Source organism: Cornus florida, unplaced genomic scaffold, assembly GCF_030987335.1.
Source record: "Cornus florida cultivar Cherokee Brave unplaced genomic scaffold, ASM3098733v1 CherokeeBrave_3.0.0_Hap2_Chr06, whole genome shotgun sequence".
NCBI lineage: Eukaryota > Viridiplantae > Streptophyta > Magnoliopsida > Cornales > Cornaceae > Cornus > Cornus florida.
The window spans coordinates 66,804,186-66,831,887 of record NW_026775576.1 but is presented as its reverse complement, the minus strand read 5'-3'; the positions used below and the strand labels follow the sequence as shown (position 1 = coordinate 66,831,887).

The window sequence follows — 27,702 nt, the reverse complement described above, 5'->3', positions numbered from 1 at the left end:
TATTCAACCGGCGATCACTCCAATATCCAGTCAATAACAGAGAATTGTACCATGTCAAAATAAATAAATAAAACAAACAGGTAAATAACAAAAGTTTTTTATTTTTTTTTCTGAAGGGTAAATGTTATGGAATAGTTAGTGCAAAGACTCAAACCCATGCGCTCCAAGAGCTAACAGGAGTCATCTTACCAGTTAGGCTAGAAGTCTTTGGCTAAATAAGAAAAGTTCTTAAAAGAAAACCCATAAATTTCAACACCATTATGCAGTATAAATATATATGAACTCTTATTGAAGCGCTTGCCCCACAAAAGATAACATGTTTATATCACGTATTAGTGCAATTATCTGAGTCTCTCATAGATTTAACCAATATATACAAGAAGTGGATGGACTTACAATATATACATTAGCAGAGGGTACGTAGCAAATTCCTCTTTGATTTCACTGTTTATCTACATATCATTCGCAAAACGTGGATTCTAAATTTTTTTTTTTTTTCGTTTTTTGGAAATTGACATGATTGTAAATTCAACTAATCAAACCTGCCCAGTTAACGCTGCCTCTTCATCTTCAGCATCGAGTTCCTGTTCCACGCTTTTAACCTGTAAAGACAGCAGGTTTGGTAAACCAGACAGAACAGAAAGAGGAGAGGATCCCACTAGACAGTTCCACCAACACAGAAATTAGGCTGGAATCATATGCATGTCTGCATGACAAGGGCTGACAAAAGAAAATGCAGTGGTATTGATTCGTGAATGTAAATCTGAAAAACCATAACATATACAGTGATTGAAGTGACAGAGTACACACTACCCTAAACGGAAATGGAGATTGGATGGTCAAAACTAATCACCCAGATTTGGCTATTCATATGCACATACAAGCCCAAATGCATGGACCGAAATCACAGGGTTCCCGTGATGTTCAATAATAACACTTCCAGAAGGAGGCCGCTAGAACTCTCACACTAATAGTTTCATCATCATCATCATTCTTGACTTAACCCAATAAGAATGGGACCGGCTACATGAATTCTCTCTCTCCAAGCTTTTCTATTACATGCCAACTCACTCACCATGTTTAATTTTTTTAAATCATTTTTAATAACTTCATCCCATGTTATTTTTGGCCGCCCTCTCCGCCTCCTAATTTCTATTACAACTACTCTTCCTCGTTTGACTAGTGTTTCACAAAGTCTCACACTAATAGTCTACTTCTCCAAAAGCGCTGCATTTAAAACCAAGAAGACTCTTCCTAGCTAGCTACTATCTTTTCACACATGTTACGGCTACAAGTTTTTGATGGTTAAAAATTTCAAAAGGTGCAAGGTGAAAACAAAATTTCCACCTGAAGGTTTTGGGTTGAGAGCAGACTGACAAATTGAGATTTATGCAAAAATAATTTTTGAAACCAGTAAAAATTTCATTCATGACTCCCCAGAATGCCTCTTCTAATAAAGCATTATGCATCATCATTGTAACGGGAGCACAAGCATCATCCAGTTCCACCCGGTCCCAGGAAGTAACATTCAACTCCCACAACATATTCCAGCAAACATGACTTGAGCGAAAATATAAAATCAAAGCCCAAAAACGACCCAGATAAGAAATTCCTCATGATTTAATATCTATCTGGCCTCCGCTACTTACTTTTCCTATTAATCCAAACCAAATATGACATAACAAAATATATCATAAAACTTAGGGTAAAGTGCCCAAAAAAATAATTGCAATATTAAAAATGTGCAAAGGACGTGTGACTGCAAATTACAAAATAATGAGCACCTAGATATACACCACATTTTTGTATACAAAGTAAAGAGGTAAAGAACCAACTGAAGATCCTGATTGATGCATGGTAAAGAGAGTATTCACATTCCACTGTTATTTTTCTAAAACTACTTCAACAGTAGTCAATAACAGAGTTGCAAACTTGAAATTATGTTAGTTGTGAATTGTTGATCTGGTCTAATCTTAAAGACTGTCTAAATGATGTTCTCTATCTTTATGGTACAACCGTACGAGGGCCAACCTATGATGATAACGGAATAAGTTTAAAGATTCAGATCAATGGCCATATTTTAAAGAATTATTTAATTAAATTAATTGTCATTAAATGAATTTAATGAATTTATTTGTTTTAAATTAATTATTTGTTTACTTGTTTTTTTGATTTATTGGTATGATGATGTGCTTGATTGTTGATTGATTTGTTGGCGTGTTAATTTTAGTTGTATGGTATGATTTAGTTGTTAATTCTTATTAGATTATGTGCTACATGTATTTAGTTGTTTTAATATTAAGTATTTATTTATTTGTTTAAATTTAATGGATTGGGCTTCGATTATTTGGACCAAATGATTTGGGTCTTGGGCTGGAGAAGGAAGCCTCAAAGGATTTTGGATGGTTTAAAGACCTAAGAATTTATGCATGAGTATATATATTAATATATATATATTATGCATATTAAATGGATTATATATATATATATAATTATATAGAGAATTATATATTTATAGTAAGTATATATGTATAGGACTATATGCATATACATGGTAAGTATAGTTAAAAAAGATTTATAAATATATATTACATAATATATATATATATATATATATATATATATATATATATATATATATTATATGTTTTATGTGTATTAATATAGTTAGAGTCCTACGTGGAGGAGGATTGGCAATATATATTATTTATTTTTATTGGGTGAGGAATATATATATAATAAATAATTATATATATAATATAATATATGTGTATATATTTTATTTAAGATTATTATTATTATTTTTATTTGAATAGTCATACTAGGAATAGGAATAGGATTTGGGTATTAATATGTTTAAATATATACATAAGGTTATATTGTTGAAAGGTTTTTACGTTAGAAAAAAATAAGGAAGCAAAGAAAAAGAAGAAGGGAAGGCTGACAAAGAAAAGACCAGATCAAAGAAAGAGAACGTCGAATTTGGAGAGACAACCAAGGTTGAAGCGTCGATTTCGTTTCGAAACCTTCAGGCAAGTTCTTTTATAACTCTCCTCTTAGAACCCATAAATTTATCACATTGGGTATCAAAATCTATAAATTAAATTGGCATGTTAATCACCTAGACATAGTATAAATGCATGTGAAGAAATTGATTAGAAGAAAAGGAAAAATCCTTCTTCAACTAGGAAACTTTCTCCAATTCCCGTTTTAATATTCTGACTGTATCTCTTTCCTCGAGTGTCAAAACGGCTCAAATCACGCGTGATTGAATGGAAATTCGATTATCTACAATTTTGTATTTCACGAAAATTTCGTGAAACGTATGTTTACCTTGTCAAAATTGAGTTGAAAGACAGTACGAATTTTGTATATGTATATATCTTATCCCACTATTGTTTTAACCAATTTAGATAATTTGTATTGGTTGGGTGTTGAGCAAATAATTTGTAATATTTATATTTAATGTGTAATGTGTTATTTGGACATTGCTAGATTGTGTAACCTACATGTTTTATACACCTACATGTTATACTGCCACACATAAATAAATAAATATAACCTAATCAATTAGTAAGTTGTTCATTGATATTTAACATGTTTATATATGTGATGGTGGTGTTGATGAAATCGTAATAGGTTATTTATTTAAATTAATTATATGCTTATAACTTGCATGGAGTGCCTATGTATGATTCATTTCATAGTTAATTGTAAAGTTTGGTACATGGTTAAATTGAAGGCATGAATGAGTTGTTAAAAGTATAAATAAATTGTCTTATTAATTGTATGAATAAAATATGTACATAGGAAGCATGGATAAATTGCTAATTAATAGTATGGATAAAAACATATTTTTGGAGGCATGGATGAGTTGCCAAGACATAAACAGATTGTCATTTAACAGGCATGGTTGATTTGTCAAAGTATAAATAAATTACTTATAGAGGCATGGTTGAGTTGTTATAGTATAAATAAACATACTTCTAGAAGTATGATTGATTTGCCAAAACATAAATAAATATTTGCGGAGGCATGGATGAGTTGTCAAATTATAAATAAATTGTTAGGTAAGTCAGATGATTAAATATACATCTATGGATATTATGTTTATAAGTTGGAGGTGATAATTATTCTTATATTATAATAAATTAATATTTAAAAGATAATATATTATTTTATAGTATTAATAAAATAATATTAGCGAAGGCCTGGAGGAGTTGCCAAAGTATAGATCCTTGCTACATAATCTTTATAAATAAAATCATACATTGGTGGATATTGGGATTTGGATTAAAGGAAAATATTCCTTGGATTATTATTTATTATTTAAATGGTTAAATAACTGTTTAAATATGGAATTTAGGTTTAAAAGAGTTTTTTTTTAAAAGTGGAATGTACTTGATGGTTAGTTTAAATATAGAGGTAGTCTTATCATTGTTTATGATCTTGGATTTCAAGAAATATATGAATGAACATGTTCTTTATATATTATATATGTATCATCTTATATTAAAGGTTAAAACTTTAATTAGGATGATTTTGGTTAGAGATGTTTTATTTATTGGTTTTTAGAGGCTTAGTAGAGGGAACTTGCTCGTGGGTCTAACCCACGATTTATTTTTCAGGTTATTAGAAGTTCCAATCTCGAGGTTGAAGATCCGCAGCTGAGAGACTGTCATTCATCTACTCATCTTGTTTACTTTTTAGTATTGTTATTTATTGTTAGATATCTGGTGAATTAATAGTTTATGGTTTAGAGGTCCTTAACTTATAGGATTCCCGAGTTATATTTTAGAATTTTAACTTCATGGAATTTATTTTTGTCAAGGAGGTTTTATTTTATTAATAGAATTTCGTTCAGCGATTTATTCATTTTTTTTATTCTTCTTGTATTCTGGGTTCATTTAAATACTAAATTGTTTTGATATTCTCGTATTTTCGGGGATGGACCTGGCCAACCTACACGTGAAAATTAAGGGGTATCACATTCTCTCTCTCTCCTATCTTTTCTATTACATGCCAACTCACTCACTATATTTAATTTTTTTTTAAATCGTTTTTAACAATCTCGTCCCACTTTATTTTTTACCGCCCTCTCCATCTCTTACCTTCTACTACAATTACACTTCCTCGATTGACCGGCTCGTCCCTAGGTCTCACACTAATAGTCTACTTCTCCAAAAGCAGCTGCATTAAAAACCAAGAAGACTCTTCCTAGCTAGCTACTATCTTTTCACGCATGTTACGGCTACAAGTTTTTGATGGTTAAAATATAAAAAAGGTGCAAGGTGAAAACAAAAATTCCACCTGAAGGTTTTTGGTTGAAAACAGAATGACAAATTGAGATTTATGCAAAAATATTTTTTGAAACCAGTAAAAATTTCATTCATGACTCCCCAGAATGCCTCTTCTAATAAAGCATTATGCATCATCATTGTAACGGGAGCACAAGCATCATCCAGTTCCACCCGGTCCCAGGAAGTAACATTCAACTCCCACAACATATTCCAGCAAACATGACTTGAGCGAAAATATAAAATCAAAGCCCAAAAAAGACCCAGATAAGAAATTCCTCATGATTTAATATCTATCTGGCCTCCGCTTCTTACTTTTCCTATTAATCCAAACCAAATATGACATAACAAAATATATCATAAAACTTAGGGCAAAGTGCCCAATATTAAAAATGTGCAAAGGACGTGTGACTGCAAATTACAAAATAATGAGCACCTAGATATACACCACATTTTTGTATACAAAGTAAAGAGGTAAAGAACCAACTGAAGATCCTGATTGATGCATGGTAAAGAGAGTATTCACATTCCACTGTTATTTTTCTGAAACTACTTCAACAGTAGTCAATAACAGAGTTGCAAACTTGAAATTATGTTAGTTGTGAATTGTTGATCTGGTCTAATCTTAAAGACTGTCTAAATGATGTTCTCTATCTTTATGGTACAACCGTACGAGGGCCAACCTATGATGATAACGGAATAAGTTTAAAGATTCAGATCAATGGCCATATATACCTCAGGTACATAATGCATCAGCATGTTCTCAATGAGCCACTACATGCTCCTTGCATTCTAAGTTTGACTATTCTAGTGTCTCTGAGGATAAGAAAGGATCAAGTTCTCTTTTAATTCACTTTTTTGCTGTCCTACTATTTATATTTGTACGGAAACATCTGATTTAATCACAACTTCTTTTATTTATTTCTTTTTATATTTTTTAAATTGGGTTGTTCCACATTTTTTAAATAAATAAATTAAGAATCATAATAAAAAATATATATAAATAATAAAAAGATAGATTAGTTTCACTTAAACCCCGTTCAGGTTCGACCAAATATCATATTGAAACACCTTTTGAAAATTACTATCACTTATATTATAAACATTTGTTCAATTTTTCACCTAGACCCCAAAAATTACTTTATGTAAAATGACATTGACACCCATTTGACTTTGTAAAAACCCCTTTTACCCTAAATAAAGTTATTTAAAAGACCAAAATACACATCGCAAATTTTACCTTTTCCACTTATTATTGCTTCTCTATTTCTCTATTTTGGCTTCAATGTAATTTTTTTAATAATATTTTGCTCTGTATGATCAAATATGCCACCGAGAAAAAATCATTTATGCAGATTTAGATTTGATTTAGATTTTTGGTTTGTTGTAGATTTTTCCTATTTTAAGAAAAATGTTTCCTTATTGTCCTATGTTAATTTTTTTCTTTGATGCAAAAGTTTTTAGAAATTTATGTTTGGAAGAATCAGAATATAAGAATATAAGAACAATTAAGCAAATTAATTAATTCACACCAGGCATAGTTGGTTTTCTTTTTGGTACTATAATGCTTTTTTAACCTCTGGACTTGCATAATGCATTATATTCATATTAACAAAAAGTTTTATTAGTTAAATTTTTTTATTCTTGAACTTTAGTAACATATTTCATTTGTTTTATATAATATTACGATCAAACTATTCATACACATTATAAAAAAATTCACCTAAATCACTACAAAAATAAAAATAAAAAATTTAAACCACTTCAAAATTCAAACTGAATTGATATTTTTTTTTTTTTTTGAAAAATGAATTTATTAAAGAGCACAATAGATTTGATGATTGAAAAATTAGAGTAATTTGTGCTTGTGCGTGTATATATTTATATAAAGGGTATATTTATTTTATTTATTTGTGTGTTTTTCTATTATGAGTCTCATGTTGATAATGTATTCAACTAGTGTTAAATGATGTGGCTCAAAATTGAGATTGCCAGCTTGCACCAGTCATCCTTTGCAAAGTTCTGCATGCATGCGCTTAGTTGGCAATTTCCTTGGTCAACTTTTTCGGCTTCATGGATATGTCGTATATAGCTGTATCGAGCCTCACAATGCCAACTTTTAGTGAAGCAAATACAGTTGTAGATGCGTAATCAGTGAGCTCATTTGACACTGTGATGGTGAAAGCTTTGAAATATACGACACGATGTATTTTTGGACTATATATATATATATAGCCTTGCACACATTAGATAAAAGGCATTTGCGATTACTAGTTTGAGTTTGTATCAATATCAATTGAGTGAGTATATAAGTATTTTTTGGACCATATATAGCCTTGCACACATTTGATGAAAGGCACCTGAGATTATTAGTTTGAGTTTGTATCAATATCAATTGAGTGAGTGTATAAGTATCACTAGTATTTTTGGACCATATATAACCTTGCACACATTTGATGAAAGGCATCTGAGATTATTAGTTTGAGTTTGTATTAGTATCAATTGAGTGTATGAGTATCACTGAGAGAGAGAGAGAGAGTTTGGGTGTAATTAAATTTTGGATGTGAGTCACTTTATCTTGTATTTTTTTATTTCGATAGTGAAATATTATTTTGTCATTTCTTTATGGATATAGGCATAGTCGAACCATGTAAATTCTTATCTCATTTATGTGTGCATTATTTATTTTATTGTCATTAATTTTTCTGTTTGTTCTCGTAAACTTCTATTCGATCCTTATTTCATAACAACTAACCATGGTGGTGAAAGGTAGCCCACGTATGAAGATAAAAAGAAAGTATGAGTGTGAGTGAGGGTGTCGTGGATAATTAATTATTGGGGGTAATTTCGTTCTTATACAATTATGATATTTTAGATTAAAAGGCTAAATAATGATAAAAATGTTATTTCACACCTATTCTGACGGTGTCAATGATCGAAAATTGATTTGGGGTGTTAATGATAGTAATTTTCGAAACGAAAAGTGTTTCAATGTGATATTTGACCAAATCTAAAGAGATGTTAATGAAATTAACCCTAAAAAGGTTTACGTAAATCTACGTCTATAATAAAAATTCCATAAAAACTTTCTCCATACAAAGAACAAAAGATTACAAGTTTTAACATCTAAACCCTAGCGCTCTCTCTCTCTCTCACTATTTTTCGGGCTGTTTTAGTGTACGTCTATGCAGGCACGAATCTATGGGAGAAATTGACCCCACTGAAATTTTTTCTTTTTTTTATTTTACCCACTAATTTTAGCTTTTTTCGAATTATATACTTCAAAAAATTTGAGTTTGTCCCACTGAAATTAAAGAAAAACTCCACTATTGACCCTCCACGATAATTTTTTTTAAAGATAGTCCCCTCATATATTTTTCTGGGTCCGTCCTTGCGGCTATGGTAAAAAATCGACAAAATATTTCACTATACAAAAAACAAGAGATAACAAATTTCAACCTTCCAACTGTAGCGCACTCTCTCTTTTTCTCAGTGTCTCTCGTTACACATTCCAAACTTTACTACAAAAAAGTTATAGAACCATGTCCACGACACAAAAGTCAAAAAAGGTCCTAACACACCCTGCTCGATAAAAACAACTAGGTCAAAAAAATTTAAAAAACTGAGTTTGTACCGAGCTTATTTTTGTTAAGGTAGTTTTTGTTTTCTTCCATTTCTGTTTTTTTCTCTCTTTTTCCCAAATATTGAATGCATTATTTAAACAACTAGAACTAATGATCTTTTTAATGATATAATTGACATTATTCTAATTTTTAATGTGATACCAAATGGTTATTTTTATGATGGTAGGTGAAGAACTAATGATCTTTTTAATGATATAATTGACATTATTGTAATTTTTAATGTGACACCAAATGGTTAGATGTTTGGTATGAAGGAAGGAATAGGATGGAGAGAAGATATGATGAAAAAATACAAATTTCTTTCCTTTGGTTGAGAGAAAATAAGGGAGGAAGAAAACAAAAAAAAATGATGAATAAGCCATCCTTCTTGTTTCACAAATTTTTCATCCCTTCAAATTTGGACTGGAGAAGAAGGAAAAGAAGCAAGACTTCATAAAAATATTTAAATTACAATACTACCTATAATTATCAAATAAACTCAATTTTAGCAATCTCTCTCCTATTCTCTCTAACAAATAAAATAAGGTGTTTGTCTCATCCAAAGAGAAATTACCCATCTTTTCCCTAAAGATACCTCATTTATCTCTTCTTTTCTTTCTTCTATTCAATTGTCTTTCTTTCTATCAAACAGAGCACAAGACAATCGCATGTCACCATGTAAAACCATTCATTAAAACAAAAACAAAAACAAGAAAACAAAAAACTCCTTCCTTTACCAAGAGAAGGGGAAGGTCAAATATGCGTGGCCTTACAGGTAGCCTTGTTAAAATATTAGTATGCAAATATAATCTGGTCGAACCTTTACTCGTTATAAAATCCTTCTCTCCCCTAATGCACAAAAACTGAGAAAATAAAGAACCCTCTGTTTGGGGGAGGATTTCCAGAGCTCTAGAGGACTTGTGGGAAGAGCTTATTGACAAAGGTTCTCTAATTTATTAATTCATATTAAAAAGATACTAGTCCCATAACTATTTAAAAAATTCAGAGGAGTTTGCGTCAATACAAAAATATTCAACCACATAAATACAAAAGACAATGCACATATACAAACTATTTTTCAACACATAGTTAATACAAGTCATTATCTTGCTAGGGTCAGATAATTAATCTTAAACATGTTAAGTCTGAACCCATCGCTAAAAACCCTTTGCACATATCCTTCTTATATCAAACATTTTTTTAGCGAAATAATATTTCAACCGGCGATCACTCCAATATCCAGTCAATAACAGAGAATTGTACCATGTCAAAATAAATAAATAAAAGAGACAGGTAAATAACAAAAGGTTTTTTTTTTTTTTTTTTTTTTTTTTTCCTGAAGGGTAAATGTTATGGGATAATTGGGGCCAAGACTCGAACCCATGCTCTCCAAAGAGCCATCAGGAGGCATCTTACCAGCTAGGTTAGAAGTCTTTGGCTAAATAACAAAAGTTCTTAAAAGAAAACCCATAAATTTCAACACCATTATGCAATATAAATATATATGAACTCTTATTGAAGCGCTTGCCCCACAAAAGATAACATGTTTATATCACGTATTAGTGCAATTATCAGTCTCTCATAGATTTAACCAATATATAATTATATACAAGAAGTGGATGGACTTACAATATATACATTAGCAGAGGGTACGTAGCAAATTCCTCTTTGATTTCACTGTTTATCTACATATCATTCGCAAAACGTAGATTCTAATTTTTTTTTTTTTTTTCGTTTTTTGGAAATTGACATGATTGTAAATTCAACTAATCAAACCTGCCCAGTTAACGTTGCCTCTTCATCTTCAGCATCGAGTTCCTGTTCCACGCTTTTAACCTGTAAAGACAGCAGGTTTGGTAAACCAGACAGAACAGAAAGAGGAGAGGATCCCACTAGACAGTTCCACCAACACAGAAATTAGGCTGGAATCATATGCATGTCTGCATGACAAGGGCTGACAAAAGAAAATGCAGTGGTATTGATTCGTGAATGTAAATCTGAAAAACCATACCATATACAGTGATTGAAGTGACAGAGTACACACTACCCTAAACGGAAATGGAGATTGGATGGTCAAAACTAATCACCCAGATTTGGCTATTCATATGCACATACAAGCCCAAATGCATGGACCGAAATCACAGGGTTCCCGTGATGTTCAATAATAAAACTTCCAGAAGGAGGCCGTTAGAACTCTCACACTAATAGTTTCATCATCATCATCATCCTTGACTTAACCCAATAAGAATGGGGCCGGCCACATGAATTCTCTCTCTCCAAGCTTTTCTATTACATGCCAACTCACTCACTATGTTTAATTTTTTTAAATCATTTTTAATAATCTCGTACCCGCGTTATTTTTTGCCGCCCTTTCCGTCTCCTACCTTCTACTACAATCACGCTTCCTCGTTTGACTGGCTCGTCACTAGGTCTCACACTAATAGTCTGCTCCAAAAGTAGCTGCATTTAAAACCAAGAAGACTCATCCTAGCTAGCTACAATCTTTTCACGCATGTTACGGCTACAAGTTTTTGATGGTTAAAATACAAAAGGTGCAAGGTGAAAACAAAAATTTCACCTGAAGGTTTTTGGTTGAGAACAGAATGACAAATTGAGATTCATGCAAAAATATTTTTTGAAACCAGTAAAAATTTCATTCATGACTCCCCAGAATGCCTCTTCTAATAAAGCATTATGCATCATCATTGTAACGGGAGCACAAGCATCATCCAGTTCCACCCAGCCACAGGAAGTAACATTCAACTCCCACAACATATTCCAGCAAACATGACTTGAGAGCGAAAATATAAAATCAAAGCTCAAAAAGGACCCAGATAAGAAATTCCTCGTGATTTAATATCTATCTGGCCTCCGCTTCTTACTTTTCCTATTAATCCAAACCAAATATGACATAACAAAATATATCATAAAACTTAGGGTAAAGTGCCCAAAAAAATAATTGCAATATTAAAAATGTGCAAATGACGTGTGACTGCAAATTACAAAATAATGAGCACCTAGATATATACCACATTTTTGTATACATGGTAAAGAGGTAAAGAACCAACTGAAGATCCTGATTGATGGATGGTAAAGAGTGTATTCACATTCCACTGTTATTTTTCTGTAACTACTTCAACAGTAGTCAATAACAGAGTTGCAAACTTGAAATTATGTTAGTTGTGAATTGTTGATCTGGTCTAATCTTAAAGACTGTCTAAATGATGTTCTCTATCTTTATGGTACAACCGTACAAGGGCCAACCTATGATGATAACGGAATAAGTTTAAAGATTCAGATTAATGGCCATACCTCAGGTACATAATGCATCAGCATGTTCTCAATGCCAGTTTTCAAAGTGACAGATGAACTAGGGCAGCCACTACATGCTCCTTGCATTCTAAGTTTGACTATTCCAGTGTCTCTGAGGAAAGAAAACATAAAAACTTAAATTAGGCCAAGCCAAAAGTAAAGATGTTACACAATTATGTCCCCAACATTCAACAAATACTTCTGATGAAAGGAGGAGAAGCATACGGATCAAATCCCCTGTACTCGATGTCCCCACCATCATCTTGCACTGCTGGTCGAATACGAGTCTCCAATAATTCTTTGATCATTGCAACAGTTTCTGAATCATCCTGCAATAGCAAGCATGAGAAAGATGGCCGCGCCTCTAGGACTTGCATGCCGTTGAATAATGCATGTGATCATTGAATATTTGCAATCAAATGCACTAGAATCCAAGTTCCAACTGTTGGGTCTCTGATTTAACTTTGTTTAGCCTGCCACATTCTTTTCATGTACTTGCAAGCCACGAGTTCTGCTCAAATTTAATCAGCATTACGACATGCAAAATGGTTGCTTATTATTCAACTTTGTGTTTCTCTCTTTGATTTTGAATATTGGGAACAAAATACACTCCAATAACACATTCAGGTAATAATCATACATCCATCATGGTCATTTGTATAAATCAACATGGCCCATTTATGTTAAAATGTCATTCATAAGATAGTAGCACAAAATACAAAACGTTGAGACCAGGAAAGCGAACACCAATGGCTGACTTTTTGCATAAGAGTAAAGCTCATCTTCGCCATAATCTTAGTAAGTTGGACATGATAGATATTCATGCTTTCACCAACAAAAGCATAAACAAGAGTATCTGTTTACCACTCTGTAATTCAGTATCTGCAACATACGTTTTTTTTTTTTAATAATTTAATTGTAAAAGTACACCATAAACCATATCTTCATTAAAGGATATTAACAAAGGCTATTAGTCATATTTCAGAATAGAATGATAAACTACTTGGCCAAAACTTTCCTCTTTTTTTAGCGTTATATTCAAGTTACCACTGCTCCAATACTAATGATTGAAATTTTATCTTCTTTATTTGATTCTTACCGGAACCAAAAAAAATTCAATTCTATAAATGAAACCTGTAGGCACAGGTTTAACAAGCAAGAGGCATAGATGATACTTGTCCTCCTCCCACGAGCTTTTATCCATTAAAACAAGAACTGGAAAAATCTATCGGTCATAAAATTTTTGGAAGAAACAAAAATAAAAATTAGGTGTTCCTTTTGCACGTGGCACAGGTATCATAACTGAAAACTTAAAAGAGTTTAACATGTTGAACTCTATGATTTGGACAAGATTTCAGGATGAACTTATATATAACATTAGAACGGCAGTCATTTGAAACGCCCGATGCATCCAGGACTATTTTTCCAAAAAAACAGATCTCAGAAGGCATGACACCGTCAAATTAGCATAATCTTACTTCATCATTAATTGCAACAAAAAAAAAAATTACAAATTCTAACAAAAGATAAAAATAAAAAAAATAATAAATGATAAATATATTAGCAATAAATAAATAATTCTAATCATGATGCCTCTTTTTTGGGATAAGTAAGAATAATTTACTGTAAGCAGTAACCGCCAAGAAGGCACAAATCTACGCAGGGCATATAACAAGGAACAAAAAGCCAAACAAAGGACACTCTACAAAATTAGCAAGGAAACTTCCCAGGCACTTGACAAAAGACTATCTAATGATTCAGTCTCCTAGAGATCCATAAAAATATACTACTGGAAAAAGAAAACAAAGAAAAAAAAAAAAAAAAAAAGAAGCTTGGCTTATGCAATGTCTTCTCCTCCTCAAAGGACCTCATATGCACTCAAAGAAGCATAGAGAGATAGGTCTCCAAAGATCACTTCTTGCATCCATCCACCTGAACCCCTTGTCAGGGCTGTAACAAGTCAACAATCACTCCTGCCATCACTCACAGCACTCCAGAGAGAGACAGAAGAAGAATCCACAACTCCCACCATTGAGAAATGCAACAATAAATCATTAACTATTTCCTCAGCTCCCGTACACATAAAACACCAATGGATGAGATTTTTCTTCCTATTTGTCTATTTCTCCATAATCAATATTTTCTCAAGCAAGGATGTTCATGCTAAGAATAATACTTTTAAAGACACTTGGATCTTCCAACACCCTTTCCAAGAAAATGAAGAAGGCCTACACCCAAGAAACATGATACAGCAGAGCACACAACAAAACTTGACGTTTCCAAAACTGTTACAGCACAATGCAACTTCCCTCTCACCAGTCCCTATTAACCAATTCCATAAAGCATATCAAAACACATGTTATTCCCCCCCACACACACTCAAGAAGAAAAAAATAATAATAATAATAATAAAAATCTCAGTTCCTTGCATCCATTGTAATCCTCCTAACATGTGAATATCAATAAGTTCATTTTCCTTTTTTGATGGGACAACTCAATATCTTAATAAGAATGTGAAAATACAAGATAGAAAAGGATGGAAAAAAAAAACTTCACAGACTAAATGGAATAAAAATAATAATAAAAAGAATGATAAAGTAGGAGAAAAAGAAAAAAAAAACAAAGAAAGCGTCTCTGAGAAAAAGTAGATAACATCCCTAACCTTACAATCCAGCCCCAAACCTCCTCAAGGAGGGTAGAAACGACCTCTAAATATCTCCATGCTCTATTGTAGCCGCACACCATTTTACCAGTCACTAGCTTATAATATCACCACCACTTATGAGGAACTCCTTATCGACGATCCAAGCGTTACTGTATGCCTTAGTTTTTTTTTTAACATTTGGAGATACTAGTTTATTGTCAAACTTACTTTGTTGCATAACTAGCATTGCATTCTTTGATCAAAGATTGATAATCGATTTTTCAATGTGAATTTCTATGAATGTCAGAGAAAAGTGATATGTATGATGGATGTGTGACTATAGTTTTGACGACTGTTGGAGAAACAAGTGAGTTTTGTTAACATTTTATCTTATTGAACTAGAGAAAGTGAGTTATGTTGTTAGCACTTTATCATACAATGCTATCACCTTGCAGGGCAATGGCGAGCTCATGTCTTGTGACACATTTTGTTATGTATCCTAGGAAACATCATAACATGTGATGTGGTGCTTGCTAAGAAGTACAAACACTTCTACAAAGGTGTTGTGTCCGTGTCCGACACTTCGTACTGTGTCTGTGTTTGACATGGTACGAAGTGTCGGTGTCCGACACTTCATGGCCGTGTCTATAATTTAAAAATAATTTTTATTATTTTAGACAATTGGCCGACACATCTTGGACACTTGGTTGTCTCAAACACTTGGTCAACAAATTCTGAATACTCGACCAACACATCCTACACTCTTTGTCTTATATAAAACAAACACATGACAGTCTTGGAAACAACATTATGAACATAAATCAAAGTGACCAACCTCTTTTTCTTTAAAGAAATTGACATTCAACATGTATCACAGTATATCGTGAACAAAAAAATTATAGTGACAATAGGAGAGTAACATCACATATAATATAATATATTCTTTTTGATATCCGAATAGCTTCATCTTCGAACTCATGCAACTTTAGTATAAAATTATAAATAAATTAAAGTTCGGTAATTGTCTTACTCAATAGATATGGGAATGACTATTTATATTTATATAGCCGTGTCCATGCCATGTTTGTGTCCTACTTTTTTAGAATTTGACGTGTCAGCGTACCCGTGTCAGCGTATGTCTGTGTCCCGTGTTAGTATCCATGCTTCTTAGGGTGCTTGTAACTTATGATACGAAATACATATTGTATGATAAGCTAGCATATGCCCTGCAAGTTGTGGCAAAAGAAGCGCATTGTTGCAGGTTCGCATGAGAGAGAACCATGACAAACCTTAAAATTCCTTCCATCATGCAAATAAATTAATGAATTAAATAATTGAAAACTAATAACTGAAATTAAAAGCCAACTGATCAAAAGCCTCTCCATTTGGTAGTGTGAAAGTTCAAATTTCAGGCACAAAGGTTTAGCCCAAGGCAGGCAGCATGTACCTTACACCTTGAGGCATGTACAAAAGAAATCTTTCTTCTTTGTTTTATTTGGTGTGTGTGGTTTTCTATTTTGGGGTTGGAGGGGCAGCCCAGCAGAAGTCCATTGATATTGTCAATAACTAAAGTGTCAACAAATGCAAAACGAAAAACAAAAACAAAGCGAAACAAAGGATTGAAGAAGTACTTCATGGATAGTTGTGTCCTTGGAAGCTGCAGCATTTGAGTCCAGAAACAGTGGGTTACCAGAAGAATAGAAGTCCATGATTGCTGCGAAAATTTCAGGTTTTAGGAAATCCCAGGATGCATCTTCTGATTTTGTTACAGTTACAAAATCTGATCCAAAGAAAACACGAGTAATTCCTGTATCAGCAAGAGATTAGATTAGGCAAGCTCATCACCACCAAAACAAAAAATAAGATTAAATAAAGCCATTGTAATTGAACATTATTAATTGAGGTTAAATTGATGACCTGGTTAATTCAGGGAGTTAGAGAAATGGTAGAAATTAGTTACTAGAACCAGTATCAAAGACATACTCCCCCAATGATTTGCCCATGGCACCTGTATTGACTACCTAGGCTATGTTACATGTGTTAGATGGTGTGTTTGTGTGTTTTATTTACTTTATGGCCTAATTATTTTCACAAAAAAAAAAATCTGTTGTTTCATTTTTAATTTTAAGCATTGTCTGCTCCTCAGACAGAACCAAAAACTTCATTCCATTTCCCAAACAAACCACCAATCTACCATCAAAGTGGAAGTTTATGTCTAGATCTGGAGAAAGTCACTCAGCGGCACGTACCCCTTGAGGAATCGTCAACTAGAACCTTTTTCTAATGTCCATGTTCTCACTTCATTTGCCAATTTATGGCCTGTCAGCTGTGGGGAAATAAGCGCTCAGGAGTAGAAGGCTAGAAAGCCGGTCTTACTCGCTGTTTTCTTCTTTGCTTTCATATCCTTTTCTCTTTGAAAGCCGTATATGCACATGAGGCCTACTTCAGTTCCACTGACAAAAAAAGAAGCACACGGCAAAGAACAATAGCAATCTGCTGTGGTCTATTTTCATGTCTTGCCCAAAAATAAGATAACAAACGAGTAAGATATGTCCTCACTCCTCAGCTCCTAATAGTATTGGAGGAAGATAGCTTGTGTGGGAAAAACCTCAAGAAGTTAGAATTTAGAGTAAATCTAATACATATATATACACACACATATAAAGTGTTCAGCCTACAAAAAGCTCCGCAGTCAAACCAGTTATCTGCTTTCCAAGCAGATTCAGTAACAGTAAGAACTGTGTTGCTAGCTGGAGACAAAAAGCAACATGCCATGAGAATAGTGGTCCAAAACAAGAAAACTGCAACTTCTAATTATTTTTAATCAACTTGACCACAGATATACTATAGATATTGAGTTTTATATCATTGTTTGCACTTGAATAATGTGATATTAAAATACCATACAAATTATAATGATGTTAGCTCCTCTAGATCATATCATCTGTTGTACACTATCTCAACCGACATAGTCAGCAACATCAAAACTATTTTATCAAGAGCAGAGAATAGCATAAATAACAACGCTGAAATGAATGTTAGTAGCAAAACATGAAAAAATAAAATCAGAGATGAGGACATTCGTAAGATGGTTGAGTGGAATAACTGAGCATAAAAAATCTTATTCATTAAATAAATTTAAAAAATGGTACAGCCAACATTTAGAACAATTCAAATAAATGACTGCAGTATTTCAATCTCTTGCTACATATGAATGAAACGAACAACATAAGAATCATGTTTTTATTATAAATGCATCTGATATGATTGTGAATTGGATTTTTCACTATCTAGATCCTATAAATGACAATATAGATATTGGGTTTTGATTACAATATTAGGAGCCTTGCGCATATGTTCTTGTCTCTTTTTAAATTTATGTACAATTTCACTAAAAAATTCCATGCTATCAAATCTTGGCATACAAATATATTCATTAATATCTGTATTTGAGTCTTTTGAAAAATGCAACCTAAAACATTTTGGTCAAACTCTCTCCCAAAAAAAACACGTAAAGACTAAACCTTTAGGAAAATATAATTGAAGGTGCCGCGAAGCAATATGTGTACAAACCTAATCCGTCAAAGGATCTCAAAATCCTACAATCTAAATTTGTCAAATCAATCTGGGTGTATAAGAAATCGCAAAGAGTAGGATCTTAGTGATATCATCATGGATCGTTCGGGATCATGGTGACGCTGTGATGCAGTCCCATTAAGGATCTAAATGATCCATGTTGTAAGGAATTTCTTTTTTCTCTCTCTTCTTTTTCGTAAGTCTATTATTTTTTTTGGGCCTCTAGTCCAAGATTTAACAAAATCCAAAACCATAACTCAACATATAACCACCAATTCAACATCTTATTATAGCCATAAGGCCCATAAACGAACAATAGCCCTAAAATCAGTAAGTTAGGACTCAATCACATTTTACATGTAAGCAGCAATAAGAGACAAGAAAGCAGTGACCAAATGACTGAACCAGCAAGTGATTTATCCAGGTCTTCGGCTAATTTAAAAGATTATACATTATAGTTTCGTAAGCTTTGATTAATTTTCTATGTTAATCTTGTTGCATTTTTCTTTTGTGGTGTAAATTTTCTTGATAAATTCATGAGCTTTTGTTTCTTCTTATTTTGTGCTACTTCTTCTTTCTTTCTTCACACTGCCTTTTACATATTTCTTTCTTCGCGAGCAGCGCCTATTTCATGAACAGTGTACTGTTTCTCAGTTATGCTACTTGTCTACTTTCTCTCTTGTTTCTTTTAGTTGTCTTTCTTTCTGAACATTGGTGACTGTTTCTCTTATTTCTCTCTTCTTCATGAAGGGTTCCCATTGCCAGTTGTCATTGCCTTCTGTATAAACAATGTCTTCTCCTTCTATTTTTTAACTTTAGTTTTCTCTCTCCATGAACAGTTTCATGTTCAGTTTCTTTCTTGTCTGTGGAAATTGATATATTTTTCTGTTTATCATCCTTCTTTCTTCATAAACAGTATCTTCGTTTCCAATGCACAACCTCACACAATGTGAGAGCTTTACTTTTTGTGATACAATATCAATTGCATGGGGAACTTATGCATTTATTCATATTCCCTATGCTTCAAATGGAATGCCTATATTTTAATGTGTTTGGGGCTTGTTCTCCGTATATCTTGAGATCTCTTCAATTACGGGTATTGTTTTAGTCTTCCCTTCCACACCTCCCCCTTCTCATTTTATAGGATCTTATGATCCTTTTTCAGATCCCAGGGACCCCCATTGATCCAACCTTGGGAAACATGGATAGTGTGCTCCTTGATTTTATTTTCAACCCGAGGAAGGATTGGCAAAACCTTTTGACAAGGCCAGTAGAAGCTAAAACCAATCAGAACAAAGTGGCACAAACAAGCTGGCATGACTATATAAAAATGAAGCCCGGACAATCATGGCAGTGCAAAGATTTAGAACACAAAAGAAGCTCACCATCTATTCCATACAGAGCTCTTGCCAGTGGCGAATTCATGGCGGAACGAGCATTTGGGAAGTCTGAACTTCCAACTTCCATAACTGGCTTCCCGGGAAAGAACATGAGAGATGAAGGATTAGGAGTGGATTGTGTTTCGATAAACATTGTCCTCCTCTGCCCTGTCCATAGAAATATGTCAGAACAAGACCATAAAAGTATCTATATTTCCTCAAATTTAGTACACCCACGAGTTCTTTATTCAAATAACTACACCACAACTAAGATTTTACCATAGCTTTTAATTATATGAACATGTACCATCCATAGCAGAATCAAAAGATGAAACATTCGCTATAGCTGAAGTTATAGGGATGATAAAACAAATAAACATGCGCACACAACATAAAGCATCAATTACTTCTTCTTCTTCTTCTTCAATTTTTTTTTTTTTTTTATATTGCAACTCTAAACTTTCAACTTAATTCATAAGCATGTCAAGAATACTTAACAAATCATGACATGTTCATTATTTAATGTTTACAAACAAAACTAGTTGAAAACACACAAACAAATTGCCCCAAAGATGTCAGCTTGATACCATAGAAGTCCCTAATGCCCTGAAAAAAAAAAAAAAAAAAAAAAAAAAAAAAAAACCCTAAGAAGTCCCTATTTAAATTTTATACAAGACCTTCACTATGTTAGCAACCAAACAGGCGGTGAATGATTGGTGTATATATATGTGTATATATATATGCGTCTATATAATTTATAGAGAGAAATGTGAAACAGCTAACCTCCGAAATGAGGCCATTTGGAGGAGTGTAAAGAAGGGGTAGATGAAGATCTGAGGGATGTAAAATCAGAAGCTGCTATGGACGTTGCTGAATAAGCGAATAATAGGCGATGAGATTTGTATCGGGCACTGTTTTCTGCACAGCGTTCCAATCTTCTGAAGAAATTGGCTCGCCCTATAAGTCTTCCGAAACCCTTCATCACCACTTCTCTCTGCAATTTTTGGCTCTCTCTCCTCCCCCTCTTTCTCTGTTTTTTTGTTTCGAGTTATGTTCTGAAGTTCGACAAGGCACGCCATGTGTCTCAAGGGCAAGATATTCCATCAGTATCCTCTGCGTAATGTAATTATTTTAAGGTAAATTACAGTGACGGCTCATAGTAGGTTAAATCTCATACAATTTTGGTTTTAATTTTACAAGAGTTTCATATTTCACACATACTCAAATGTCACTTTTAAGAAATGTCAAATATTTCTTACATCTAAAATGACTATGCTACAAAATGACAGTTTCTCGACCCTTTGTCTTCCATATCTCCAATCGCAATAAGGACTTTGGCTACAAATTCGCACAAACATACATACATGTATATGTGTGTGTGTCTATATATATATATATATATATATATATGGGTCAAGCGTAAAAAACACCCTTCAAATATGCTTATAATGCATATCACACCCTCCTATACAAAAAACATCCCTCAAGTTTCAATTTGGTGCAATCAAGTCCCTTGACACATTTAAAACAAAATTGGACTAAAATACCCTTAGTTAATAATTTTATAAAATATATAAAAATACAAAATTTTGTCAAAAGACAAAAAAGGACAATAAATAGTGATGCACACCATTCTGCAATGCGGTCCTGCGAATCCATGAGCACCACCGGCCGCCGTGGCTCCACTGCGACAGCTCCAATTTCTGGAATCGGTGATACAAGCGGCCGGATCATAAGCAAGCCAAATCGTAAAATTCTCAACATATATATATTGATTTGCAAAATTCTCACCAAATCTCAACAGAATTCTCAACCCCAGATCACAAGCAACCCAATCACAAGAATTGATTTGCAAAATGCAATCGAGAATTTAGCAGAGCTCAACAACAAAATCAAGATTGAAGTGTCCAAGGATTTTTCGCCACCCGCCGTTTCCACCTCCAACAGTCCCAATCGCCGGCTTCGGTGAAAGCCAGGAACCCCATCATTGGAAACACCGGTGAGCAAAGACGGCACAGCGGGCGGTGACGGAATGGACCGGCTGTGAGCTTCTAAGCTGTAAACGACGGCGAGCTCGGCATTGATGATGGAGGCAGCGGCAAGCTCGGCTTTGATGGAGCGACTGCAAAGAGGACGGACGGTGGCGAGAATGGTGAGAAGACGGGCTTCATCTTGGTGGTTGTGGGGTGGTGGTGGCCGTAGTGGGTTTGTGGGGGTAGTGGCAGTGCATTTTTACAAACCCAGTTTCTCGAACCCATTTTTTTCTCTCTTGTCATTCATCAGCAGAGAGTTCATTATTTATATATATCAATGGATCAATTCCAAATACATTGTTACAAAGCTTCAATCCCCGCTCTGTGCAAACCATATCACCACCGAGAAGATCACTCAACAACAAGCTTCAATCACCATCACAATCATAACAGCTGCCTTCAATCCTTCCTGTCACCGCCGGTTTCTGCCAAGTCAGCTACCACAGTTCGTCGTCGAGAGTCCCTCCAAGCTCGCCGGTTCCGCCGTCGCCGGCGATAAGAATTGCGGCAAGGATCCACCTTTTCTAGTGAGGAAGCGGCGGTGAGGATCGACCGTGGAGAGCTCGGCCCTCCATTAGTTCCGTGCGAGCTTCTCCTTGCTCGCCGGCTGTCTACATCCTCTGCGAAGAACTGTGGGCGACGGCTGTGGAGAGCTTGGATTGAGTTTTACACGGGTTATAGGATTGATCGGTATGAATTTTGTTGCCACCTCGAATAATTCAAGAAAAGAACCGGCCACGATGATACTTTGTTTCCATAGTTGCAATGCGGGGTGACCCCTTTTGGAAGGTGCATCTTGCCCTAAGGATGAGTTCCATTTAGTAGTTGTGAAGGAACGGGATCGACGTTGGATCAGTTTGACTGTTGTGCGAGAAGATGAACCCCTGCTCTGAGGCAATATAAGACAGCCATCTAGAGGAGAGAGAATGATGGGTATTTTCGGAAGATTAAAAGGGCAAAATGGGTATTAGAGTAATAATTTATGTAAGATTTTTGGCAAAGGGTTAATTTTGCACAATTTTAAAAGATTAGAGGTGTTTATTGTACACTTTTACAAATAGGGGGTAAAAGTGCTACTAAAAGTATATTTGAGGGGTGTTTTCTACACTTCCCCTTATATATATATATATATATATATATATATATATATACATACATACATACACACATATGCATACATATATAAACACACTCCCACACATGTAAAGATGGAAATTGAGGTGTAATTGCTCAAATTCTGTGCATGATGGCAATTCGTGTGTTGGAATGTTGTGTTTGTGTTGACACAGCTACAACACGAACACAATTAGGGTCAACACGAATAAGACACGATTATTAATCATGTCTAAAATCATTGACACGAACACGACACGATTATTTCACGTGTAACACGACACGACAAGCGTAACCTGTTTAATAAATGAGACAAAACCTGACATGATACGAAAATACATGTTAAGTCATTTTTGACACGGACACGACGACGTTTAATTAATCGGGTTAAACGTGTTATAATCGTATTTATAAGGTCAAACACAAACAAAACACGTTAGCAAGTCAATTCGCGTTGACGCAATTACGATACGAACGCGATTAACACGATTATTAATCATGTTTGTGTTGTATTGGTCTATCATGTCAAATATTGTTACTCCTACCATCAATACCTACCAAACCAAAAAAAATGAACTTCACACAGCCTTGCTTCTGGTTAAAAAAAAAAAAAAAAATCCCTTATCGCCCCAAAAACCTCCACTACTTTTATCTTCGTTGGAATAGGGTCACCACACCATCAGTCATTACAACTCAGTCTGCAACAAACCAATTTTCACCAAACAATCCCTAACCCTGTTGTTGCAAAAACCAAAACCAAACAACACCACCCATAAACCCCCATTGAACACACAATAGCGAAACCCGCAAACCATGATACCAATCCTAATCATTTTGCATTTTGCCGGAATCGCTGAGAATTGAAAGGACCCAAATCCACAACCGAAATTACGACCTAGTCATAGCCTCACCGTCGTCGAAATAGTGCTACAACGTTGCAAAATGCAAGACAATGTAACATAATGATGGATGTTGTACTATGGACATAAATATGTTTTATAACTTTTTAAAAAAGTGTTGTATATAATATAATTGTGTGACTCGGATGTTACCATGTTATACATGTGCATATGATGTATTTCAAGCCTCAAACCAGCTCTTGATCTTTTCTGCTCTATGTCAGGCCTAGACATCAACCTATCAAAGAGTGGGGTTTATTTTTCTGGTGTAAATGACCACACTCAACATCAAATTTCTACATTGCTAGGTATTCAATCAGGCACACTACCAGTGAGATACCTTGGAGTGCCATTGATTTCTACAAATTTGAAGTCTCAGCATTGCAGTTTGTTGGTAAGCAGAATCACTCACAGAATCACTAACTGGACTTCCAGATCTCTCTCATATGCAGGTAGACTCCAATTGATAAATTCAGTGTTGGTGTCAACTTAAAACTACTAGTGCAACATTTTCATTCTGCCTAAGGGAGTAATTGATGAACTCAACAAGATTTTTAGGAGATTTCTGTGGTCAGGGCCATAAATGAAGTCTTCAGGTTCTAAGGTAGCTTGGAGTAGGGTGTACAGTCCTAAATCTGCAGGTGGTTTGGGGATCCCCAATTTGGAGGTTGCAAACAAGGCTAGAATAATCGGATTCATTTGGGACATTCTCAAAGAAGACACAAATAGATTGTGGGTAAGGTGGTGTGTAACACCCCCACATTTTCCACGCATAAGTTGATCAGGCTTATACACGAAAAACGAGGGATATCAAAAACAATTGGCAATATACAAGCATGGAATACAAAATGATGGAAATAAAAGAATTTAGACAGGAAAGGAACATTAAATAATACAACATCCATCCATCCTTTATTTAATACAGTACTTCATTACAACTTGGAAATCCTACGTCAGGGATCCTTAAATATAACCCTGAGAGTTCAACGCCAAAAGTAAATAAAAACTGAAACTGAAGTATTACATAAAACTTCTACCCTGCACTGGATTGTAAGAGTAGATGAGTTCGGATGATGGTCCCACACTGCTAACCTCAGCCTTGAAACGGATACTGACCGTATCCTGAAATAACAACAATGGTGGGTCAACCCCACGAGCAAGTCCTCTCTACTATGACCCAAATCAGAGAATCAAATAAATTAATCATTATGAATCGGATGAGTACTATATCTGTATACATCCTACGGGAACTATCCGATGTATAACATGACCTCAACCAGAATAGACGGTGATCACTTAGACTCACACTAGGTGGTTAAGTGTCGCCTTTCCCTACCCGGGAAATCAGCTATTATACATGGTGCACGGTACTGACAACACAGACTATAGCGAACTACACAGTGATAACACCTCGCAAAGTACTGATGAATATACTGAGCATATAAATTAGGCAACACATGCCAACAATATTAATAAATATACCGAGTATGTCAATTAGGCAACACATGCCAATAATATTAAACCACATACCCCGACAGCCACACATCTGTCTATCGCAACGAATGCATAAGGTATAAATGAGTCAAAACTTATTAGCCAGCTCATATGGTTCTATATGGCAACACATCCATATAATATAAATGCGACATAATTAAACAGTCCATTTATTTCCTGAAATGCACACAGCATAATAATCATGGTTTATATATCAATTAACAGTATGAACATCCTATAAGATATCATGGATAATTTATCTGATTAAAACCATGGCCTTATTTAATTTAACAGTAATGTTTGATACCATTAAATACGATAATAACACTATTTATATTTAACAATGTCGTTAAATAAATCACATTAGTATCCGTACTGCGAACGAGCCAATAAATGCTTAGAAAAGATTAATCGGCCATAAGAATAAGTAACGGGTGTTAAAATAATAATTTCGTGGCCCGTTAAACCCGTAAATACCAACACAGTACCTAAAAATCCAAGTTTAAGGTTCTGGAATTTACAAAACAAGCCCTAGGGGTATTCTGGTAATTTCCAGCAGCTGTAGGGACCCCACACGCGCCCTCACGCGCCTCCCAGAGCCTCCCCACGCGCAGCCAAGCTTTCCCCACTCTCCCACGCGCCTCCACGCGCGTCTGGCATCAGCCACGCGCCCGCACGCGCTCCCACGCGCGTCTGGAGAGTCCCACGCGCGCGCACGCGCTGCCACGCGCGCACTAAGAGTGCCTTGCTGACGCGGCGTCCTCCGGTTGGTTGGCTGCATCAGCTTTCCTGCATGCGCGCCACACCGGATCAATCCACCTGCATCTCCTCCATCCAACGTTCCCTGATCCGGGTGTACCGCGGTATCATGGACCGCGATGCACCGGATCAATCAGACTCCATTAATGGCCAGGATGCGCGCGTACACCTCCTATGGTGCGCCGCGTCGCACCGGATCACTCCGGTCGTCTCCCCCACTGCCGGCGACCGGAAAACTCGCCGGAAGGTCGCCGGAAATTGCAGAAAATGCCCGGAAAAATCTAGAAAATTCTAGAAAAATCCCTAAAGTCTTATTTAATTATTTTTAGCCATTATTAATTTCATAGGACATTAAATAAATATATACCATCCTACTTAATTAAAATTCCATTAATTTGATAAAATAAAATTAATAATTTATTAACCTCCAAACCTTGGCTCTATGCATAAAAATAAGCTAAACAATTAATTTATTAATTCAAAGGGGAAAAGTAGATAATAACTTGCCTTTTTGGATTTAAAATAAATCCGCCGGTCTGCGCGTAGTCGGGTAAAATTGCCTACACCGGTCCAAGCTTCTTTCTCTTTCTCTTTTCCTTTCACTCTTATAAAATAGCTCTCTAGAATTTATACTTTGCTTCTAACTCCCTTTATTTTTTTCTAAGGCAAGCTAGTTAATTTATAGACAAAATATATAATATAAATATTATAAATATCTAATTTATAATAACTTCTCACCCATTTCTCATATTCCTACCTATATGGCTTTAATTCCAACCATAACCATTGATGCAATCATATCCTAATCTCTAATCTCATCATGACTTTGGTTTAATACTATTATTATTATTATAAATATTATTATTATTATTACTAATATTATTATTAATAAACTTTTATTATTATTATTATTATAATATTATTATTTATTATTAAACTAATATAATTATTATTATTGTTATTACAAAATAATATATTATATCATCATAATACTTTATAACACAAATATAATATTCTAATTAACTAATATTGCTTAATTAAACATAATCAACAAATAAAATTAATTATAATAATACATGCACAATTAAATACATAAATTTACTATTTTAACATACACAATTAATTTACATGCACCATTAAATGAACTTAATATAACAATGAAGCATGCACAATAATAGGTACAGGAATCCACACATAATTGAATTTAAATACACTAAACTCTTTAATTAATTACGGGGTATTACATTCTCCCCCCCTAATAACGGAATTTCGTCCCCGAAATTCACTACATACCTGTATTAAAGAGCTCTGGATACTTGGCACGGATAATATCTTCCCGTTCCCAAGTAGACTCTGTAGCACTATGATGACTCCACTGTACACGTACTAATGGAATAGTCTTCGTGCGCAGTATCTGATTCCTACGATCGAGAATACAGTAAGGTTGTTCCAAATAGGTTGCATCAGGTTGCAACTCAATCTCACCCACATCAATGTGTTGATATCGGTCTTCGTCCCGTAGAAATTTTCGCAGCATAGATACATGAAAAACATTATGTACCCTATGAAGATT

At 34.4% G+C, this 27,702-nt stretch overlaps 1 protein-coding gene across 2 annotated transcripts; it reads right to left on the bottom strand.

The window, feature by feature from the left end:
• Nucleotides 1–387: 387 nt before the first annotated feature.
• LOC132311825 (nifU-like protein 4, mitochondrial) lies at nucleotides 388–20,905 on the bottom strand. 2 transcript variants are annotated; one of them, XM_059809948.1, is made up of 6 exons: nucleotides 20,615–20,905; nucleotides 19,838–19,999; nucleotides 16,508–16,683; nucleotides 12,458–12,561; nucleotides 12,233–12,344; nucleotides 388–602 (listed from the first exon to the last, which is right to left on the bottom strand). In XM_059809948.1, the coding sequence occupies exons 1-6, from the start codon at nucleotides 20,811–20,813 to the stop codon at nucleotides 537–539; spliced, it is 819 nt and encodes a 272-aa protein (XP_059665931.1). In that variant the 5' UTR covers nucleotides 20,814–20,905; the 3' UTR covers nucleotides 388–536. The 2 variants fall into 2 exon arrangements, with proteins under 2 accessions (XP_059665931.1, XP_059665930.1); XM_059809947.1 differs by lacking the exon at nucleotides 388–602 and adding an exon at nucleotides 9,275–10,756 and having other exon boundaries at nucleotides 20,615–20,904.
• Nucleotides 20,906–27,702: the final 6,797 nt, after the last annotated feature.